Source organism: Nicotiana attenuata, unplaced genomic scaffold (assembly GCF_001879085.1).
Source record: "Nicotiana attenuata strain UT unplaced genomic scaffold, NIATTr2, whole genome shotgun sequence".
Taxonomy (NCBI): Eukaryota; Viridiplantae; Streptophyta; class Magnoliopsida; order Solanales; family Solanaceae; genus Nicotiana; species Nicotiana attenuata.
Window position 1 is genome coordinate 35,921 of NW_017674743.1, and position 8,142 is coordinate 44,062.

At 38.8% G+C, this 8,142-nt stretch overlaps 1 protein-coding gene across 1 annotated transcript; it reads left to right on the forward strand.

Annotated features, from left to right (window-relative positions):
- Window positions 1–2,702: 2,702 nt before the first annotated feature.
- On the forward strand, window positions 2,703–5,936 carry LOC109219209 (putative transporter arsB). The gene is made up of 4 exons (XM_019383651.1): window positions 2,703–2,937; window positions 3,215–4,321; window positions 4,411–4,600; window positions 5,522–5,936. Exons 2-4 carry the CDS (start codon window positions 3,224–3,226, stop codon window positions 5,785–5,787), a joined length of 1,554 nt encoding a protein of 517 aa, XP_019239196.1. The 5' UTR covers window positions 2,703–2,937; window positions 3,215–3,223; the 3' UTR covers window positions 5,788–5,936.
- The last annotated feature ends 2,206 nt before the right edge of the window (window positions 5,937–8,142 follow it).

The following is an 8,142-nucleotide window of genomic DNA, read 5'->3' on the forward strand; positions in this document are numbered from 1 at the left end:
GAAGAGAAGATTCCAATAATACTGAAGATAATGTTGTTTGCTTATATCAATTGAAAGAAGGACTATCGAAGGAGACAAAATAAAGCACATTTACCAAAGTTCTTCAACAAATTTGTTCAAGTGATAATTTGACAAACTTCTTCACAAGACATTGCGGATCTCAATATTAGAGAAGTTGTTATACAAGCTTGGAATTCGTCGTCTCCGAAGAATAAAGTGATGTTTTCATCAGGGGGAGGCAAATACGCGATGTACTCTTTTTCCCTTAGCTAAGATTTTATCCCACTGGGTTTTTCTGGCAAGGTTTTTAATGAGGCAGCAAATAATGCGTATTACAAGATATGTGTACTCTTTTTTCCTTCATAAGATTTTTTCCCACAGGATTTTTTCTTAGTAAGGTTTTAACGAGGCACATTATCTATAGACATCCAAGGGGGAGTGTTATGAAATATTATTTTGTAGTGGATGTCTATAACTCCTAAAGAAGTTACTCCCACTACTCTTCTCCATTATGTAGATAACTCCCACTACTTCTCACCATTATAGTTGTAACTCCCACACCTCCATAACCTCCCCATGATCTTCCTCCATGATCTCAAATGTTTAATGTCATGTTTATGGCATTCTTTTGTATGCCTCTATGTAATCCTATAAATAGAGGGTTTTGGCATCACATTGTATACACTTGAATACATAGAAGAAATAAGATTCTCTCCTCTCTTCCTCTCTACATTGTTGTCTATTTTATTGTTCTATATTGTTACTTTGAGCTAAGTTTCGTAACAATTGGCAATTTTTCAGCCTTATATTAGGTTTGGCAAAGATAGCCCAAACAATTGGCATTATATAACCAAATCCTAAAAAAACCTACTCTCTTTTATATTCTCTCTCAAAAAAAAACTACACGCTTATTTTGGCTTCCCTCCCCCTTTCTCTCCATGTATTTCTTCTTCTATCTCTTCTCTTTTGCTCTCATAGTTTAGCAAAAATTCTTGCAAATTATGTTAAAAAAAAAAAAAATCAATGGGATGAAAAGGTAAGGTTGATCTCACATCAGAGAAAATCAGAGGCAAAAACTAAGAGAAAAAATATATTTCAACTTTGTTTTTCTTCTCTCATTTTTTTTTATTGGATTGAATGAGTGGGTGTGATTGAAATTGATTGAAAATACCTAAACGAGGCTATATACAAAATTTGAGCAAGATTAGCAAAAACTAAGAGAGAAAAATATATTTCAACTTTGTTTTTCTTCTCTCTTCCTTTTTTTGGTTGGATTGAATGAGTGGGTGTGATTGAAATTGGTTGAAAATACCTAGACGAGGCTATATACAAAATTTGAGCAAGATTAGAAGTGATTTAGACTAGTTTCAGGCAAAAAATCAGACCTAAAAATCCAACTGTGACGTGTATATCACGTTGTATATCGTGTATATCACACACAAGTTTTTAAGGACGTATATGTATATCACTTTGTATAAAGGTATACAACACAATTTTTTCATGGACACCTATGTATATCACATTGTATATCGTATATATAACACAAATTTTCATGGATATACACAGGTACACATAATATGCATGAGATATCACTGATGTACATAGAGATATACACGTTTTACAATAGGGGATACACATGTGGGGTCGTCTTGAACTTGAGTTTTCAATCTTAAATGTGTTATACAAAGAAGGAAAATAAAATTTTATTAAATTTTTTTGATATACACATCATTATTATTATGTTATACACTGTGATATACAAATAATATAATAATTTTATTGTGATATACATTGATATAAATGCAGCAATAACTATATATATAATTTTATAGTATTGATATACAAAGAATAATATTTATTATATATAAAGAAGGAAAATAAAAGTTTAATATACATGTCCGTATAGACAAAGAAGAAAAAGAAGTTGCGATATACATATTATTATTGCGAGATACATGTATTGGCTATTTGATGCTAATATCTATAATTAAGACTATTTTCTGCCAAATATATGAGTATGTTGCTTTACCATGCCAAAACCCAATTGGAAAGCGTTATTTCTTGATAACATGTTACATTTTTGTGAGGTAAAATGAAATTTTACTACTTTTTAATTCGGAAACTCATCTTCAAAAATATTTTTAAAAAATCAGTCCAATGTATTACCAAACAGGTTTTGGAAAAAAATACCAAAAAAAAAAAAAATTATGGACGAACGAGTTTCATTTTCCAATTTTCTTTTCCCCTTTTATATGAAACCAAAATTATATGAAAAATACAAAAAAAAAAAAAAAAAAATGTAAGTGGCCAGTGTGATGGCGTCGTGGGTTTGGGGATAAGTTAAAATAAAAGCAAACAAGTCAAGAAATATCATAATCAATGATAGTACATGATTAAGCAAACTAAACACTCTTTTAACTAATTGCATGACAAATTGTTTTTTTTTTCAAACAATAATTGCTGAAGCTGAAAAATAGATCCCTGTGGCTGTCAATATCAGTTCTCGGCAGATTGATTGATTCATAAATATTAGTATAACGAGTAATCATGTGAATACTGGTGACGTAGAGTCGGTGTGTATTTTACTAGAAACCATGCTGACAAGCAGGGGTGGATGGAGCTATATTGTCACTACCGAAACCCTGTATTTGTTTTAAAAAAATCCTTTAAATATATATAAATTAATATTAATTTAGAATTCAATCAAAATTCCGAACCCATAAATTTAAAATGCTGGCAAGCGGTGAAGCAAAACAAATTCTGTTCTTTACCTTAAAAAAGTTAATGGTGAAAAGTGGATTAGTTCACTTTTCAAACTGTTGCTAAATAAGTATTCAAATCCAGAGTACAGAGAGTAATGCCAAAGAATCCCTTTGCATCCCGCAACCTTTTTGGCTAAAGATTCAGTGGAAAGTATACTTTGTTTTTTTGGTCAAAGTGAGTTTTCTCATCTTTCTTTTTCTGGGCATAAATTTTTGTTCTTCAAGTTTGACTTTCCCAACTTGTGTTGTGATACAAATTTATAGATCTTTTTGAGCTGTGAAAGAAACTGAACTTACTCTGATTCTATTGAATGGTCTAATTTTGTATTTGGATGCTCTGAATATTTTGGATGTTACAACTTTTTAGTGTTATTTTACATAATTTGTAGAGAAAGAGCTAACTCGCATCAGCTCTGATTCTGACAATCGGAGTTTGGACTTATACTAATTAGGTACAAAAAATGGCTATGGAACCAACTGTTAAAGTGGTTCTTGGTTCAATTGCCTTTGCTATTTTTTGGGTATTGGCAGTTTTTCCTGCTGTCCCTTTCATGCCTATTGGAAGAACTGCAGGGTCTCTCCTTGGGGCTATGCTCATGGTCCTTTTTCGAGTCTTGACTCCAGATCAAGCCTATGCTGCTATTGATCTTCCAATTTTAGGCCTTCTCTTTGGTACTATGGTTGTTAGTGTTTATCTAGAAAGAGCAGACATGTTTAAGTATTTGGGTAAATTGCTTGCTTGGAAGAGCCAAGGAGCCAAGGATTTACTTTGTCGAATCTGCTTGATTTCAGCCGTTTCAAGCGCCTTTTTTACCAACGATACTTCTTGTGTTGTGTTAACCGAGTTTGTATTGAAAATAGCTAGGCAACAAAATCTCCCACCCCATCCTTTCTTATTAGCTCTAGCCTCGAGTGCAAATATTGGATCATCGGCAACTCCAATTGGGAATCCTCAGAATTTAGTCATAGCAGTACAAAGCAAGATATCTTTCGGGAAGTTTTTATTTGGAATTCTTCCTGCACTGCTTGTTGGCGTAGTTGTTAATGCCGTGCTGCTGCTTTGTATGTATTGGAAGGTGTTGTCTGTCCAGAAGGATGTAGAAGACGTAGTTCCTGAGGAAGAAGTAGTGTCCCATCGGTTTTCTCCAGCAACAATGTCACATCTTAATTCCTCGAATTCTCAAGAATTGAACAATGCCTTGGATTCAATAACTATCAGCAGCTCTCCTGGGAATCATGCTGAGACACTTAGAAATCGTGGCAATTTTGGAGAAAGTGAGATACAAAATGCCTCGAAAGAAGGATCCAATGATGGACCAGTAGAGAAAAGAGAAGAGAATGTGTCTTCAAAAACTGATGAATATGAAGACGAAAATTTCACATCGTATGACGAAAAGGAGAAATGGAAAAATATGTTGTGGAAAGTATGTGTTTACCTGGTTACCATTGGGATGCTAATAGCTTTGTTAATCGGTCTGAATATGTCTTGGACTGCTATCACTGCAGCACTTGTACTCGTCGTTCTTGATTTCAAAGATGCTAGGCCATCTTTAGAAAAGGTAACTGATTTCCCTCTTCATCTGTTAAAAGTGTTGATGTACTAAAACATATACACCAGATAAAAGCTTATTCGTATTTGACTGTACAGGTTTCCTATTCACTCTTGATATTCTTCTGTGGTATGTTCATCACGGTTGATGGCTTTAACAAAACTGGGATTCCAAGTGCTGTTTGGGATCTTATGGAGCCATATTCCAAGATAGATCATGCTGCGGGAATAGCAGTTCTTGCTCTGGTCATACTAGTCCTGTCAAATGTGGCTTCAAATGTGCCTACTGGTGTGTCTCTGCACTCTTTGAGCCCCAAATTAACCCTTGTTTTTTTAAACATATGCTCGCATTTCATTTCTTCATCTACTATATGCTTTACGAGATACAATTGTTCGCCAATATGTGTGTACAAACAATATATAGACAATTGGCTAATGAGTATAATGATGCTATGTGAAATCCTAGAGGAAGGAAAGAAGAAAAAGAAAGAATGAATAAGATAAGCATATTGACAATGTTCATGAAACTTCTGACATGATTTGTTAGTTGACTTAGAGCAAATTATCCAGGAAATAACAGTTTCTTCTGGGATTACTTGCCTTTAGTTGAGAACTGAATTTTACCTAGATGTTCACTTGAAAAACAAGTCTTTCATACTCGGATACTCCTATGGTTACTAGTCTGTTGAGAACCATGACAAAAAGTAAATCAAGCGGTCAGCATACTCTCTTGCCTAAATGTGAGTTAAAATCATACTAACATAGTATATCCTAATTCAAGAACTAATTTTCAATTTACTTCTTTGAAGTACTAAAAAAATATAGACGGAGAAGGAAAACAAAGGCATGTATGTATGTCCTAAAGAAGAAAATCACAGCAACTTCAGTTCTGTAAAAGACTATAGCGCCTTCTGCTGCTTCCTCGATAATTTATGAATAGGCAACCAGCTGATGAAATTTGGGTGTTTGACAATATATAGAACTTCAATATATGATCTATTAACACTATTTAGTTAATCTGCCCAAATATTGCCTTGTAACTTCCTTTCTAAGTACACTTTTTGAGCTAACATGATATTCCTTATTGTTGCACAGTTCTCTAGCTTTTACAGTTCAATAGTGATTGATAATGGTGCTGATAAGAATGGTTGTTGATCCAGTGTATATGCATGCATCTTGGTTATAATGACATGTTTTTACTTGGTCTCAGTGTTGCTGCTTGGAGCACGCGTAGCTGCATCAGCAGCTGCAATATCTCCTGCTAGCGAGCAGAAAGCATGGCTCATCTTAGCCTGGGTCAGCACTGTCGCAGGGAACCTTTCACTATTAGGCTCAGCAGCAAACTTAATAGTGTGTGAGCAGGCTCGTCGCGCTCAACACTTCGGCTACAATCTGTCATTCTGGAGTCATCTGAAATTTGGAGTTCCATCTACGCTTATTATTACAGCCATTGGTTTGATTCTTATTGGAGGATGACACATATTTAGCCACTGTACTTCTGTTCATAAGCTTCAAAATAGATTGTCAGATTCAGCTCTCATTCTTGTTTAAGTGTTGATTCATGGAAAGGTATTTATGAACTGTACAGTTTCTTTAAATTTTCAGCATTACCACTTTCAAACTGAGATACAAGAAACAAAAATTTATAAACAAGAGAGTATTCCATCTATGCTTTTACGTCATGGGCGGCTTTCCAGCCATGCCCCATGACCTCTTGGGCGCGCCCCGTGGCGTCCTAGCGAACCTCCCAATGCCTAGCGCCACGGACGGCCCCGTGGTCTTGGTCGCGCCAAGTGACAAGCACGCAGGTCCCTCTGTCGCCCCACTGATATCCCTCGCGAGCGCCAAGTCGCAGGCAGAAGCAAAAAGCGCCGCGCGCGCAGACAACACCGCGCGCGCAGACCGTGATGCCAAAGACACTGCTGCTGACAACGGACCTGCTGCTGCCTTATAGAAAACTAAGTCATTTTCATTGTAAATATAGAGTAGTTTTATTTCATGTACTTCCATTATGTTTCTCTAGCTTAGTCAAGTCTAGTCTTGTAACTTTGGATTATTTTTTTTAAGTACTATTAGGGGGGATCAAGCAATCAAAACTTTCTAGCAAGCAAGCAATTCTCTGTACTGGTGTCTCTCCCCCTCGACACCGCGTTGCTTTTCTGTAATAGCTTTCATTAATGCAATCAAGCTTTCTTTCATTCTGAATTCTCATTTCTGTTCTCTCAATTGCTCTTGACATTGGTTTTCCCGTACGGCACTGACAATCTCGTCTAGCGTACGGAGGGGACCTCAGTTGGCGGACAGCAACTGCACTGAGATCAGTTGCCTAGCCTTACGTCGCCCTTCCAAGGAATCTCAGGAAGGCGTCGCGTAACAGTTGGTATCAGAGCCTAGGCTCGACATCGGACGAGGGAACGTATTGACATACTACCATTTCTGACCATGGTGAATCATGGGGACCGCATTGCGGCCCTCGAAGGGACGGTTGAGGTATTGCGGCCTATTATGGATACGGTGCCTGAACTAAGAACCAGCCTACTGCAAAGGTTGGACGACCTGGACCGCAGGGTGCTTCAGGTCGAAGTTGACGTTGAAAACATCAGTCGCGACTCCGAGGGAGACCGGCAGACGGCAGCCACAGAGGCAGCCGAAATCTTTGAGAAATTCGAGGGGCTCCAACAGGAGCGCACCGAGGATTTAGCCCACAGCGCACAAGAGGCAGAAAAGGTGACTGCCATGCAACAAACCATTGACAAATTGACAGACCAACTCAATGTTGTCAACGCTGCTTTACAGGGCCTACTCCGAGGAGGTGGAAACCAAATCGGAGGTGCTGTGAACTCCGCTTCCGCAACAAAGAAGCTGAAAATTCCTGAGCCAAAGCCATACAGTGGAGCTAGGAATGCCAAGGAAGTGGAAAACTTCATCTTTGACGTCGAACAGTATTTCGATGCTGTTGGGGATCTGGAGGAAGCTAAGAAGGTAGCAACTGCTGCCATGTATCTTCAGGGTGATGCTAAACTCTGGTGGCGTGTGAAGTACGAAGCCATCAAGGCCGGTGAAGATGCTCTCGAGACATGGGCCGAACTGAAGGCAGCTATACGCCTGCAGTTCTTCCCCGAGAATGTTGAAATATAATGCAAGGAGAAAAACTACGGGAGCTCCGCCAGACAAAATCAGTGCGGGACTACGTGCGAGAATTCTCCGCACTCATGCTCAGCATACGCGACATGGGGGATAAGGACAAACTCTTCACCTTCATGGAAGGGTTGAAACCTTATGCCCGCGTGGAGCTACAGAGACAAAGGGTAGATTCCCTTCCCAAGGCAATCCAAGCAGTTGAATGCCTTGGGGACTATCAAATGGAAGCTCGAAGGGACAGGCCTCAGCCGCCTGCCCGAGCAGGGTTCAAAGGGGGCCAGCCTAGCAGTGGTGGTCCTAGCAAAAATGGGGGAGATCGGAACTCAAACAAATCTAGAGCTCCTTCCTCCGGCAGCAACAGTGCTGCGTCAAACAACAATGGGGGCGAGAAAGCCTCCTTCAGGATGCCGTCATTGCGGCGGTCCACATTGGAACAATGAGTGCCCACATGCACAGATGAATGCCCATCAGGCTATTGATGATGGGACTGATGACGACTCAGACGATGCGGACCAGACTGAACCAGTAGGTGCCTTCAATGCAATTGTGGGTTCCATTTCTGAGGCACTAGCGGAGACCAGTGCTGGTATTCGTAAGAAGAAGGACTCATGTCCCGTCACCAGGAAACGGGAAAAAAGAAGGCGAATGAAGAGACTCCTCTTAAACAAGAGAGGACCTTAATGTTCGTCG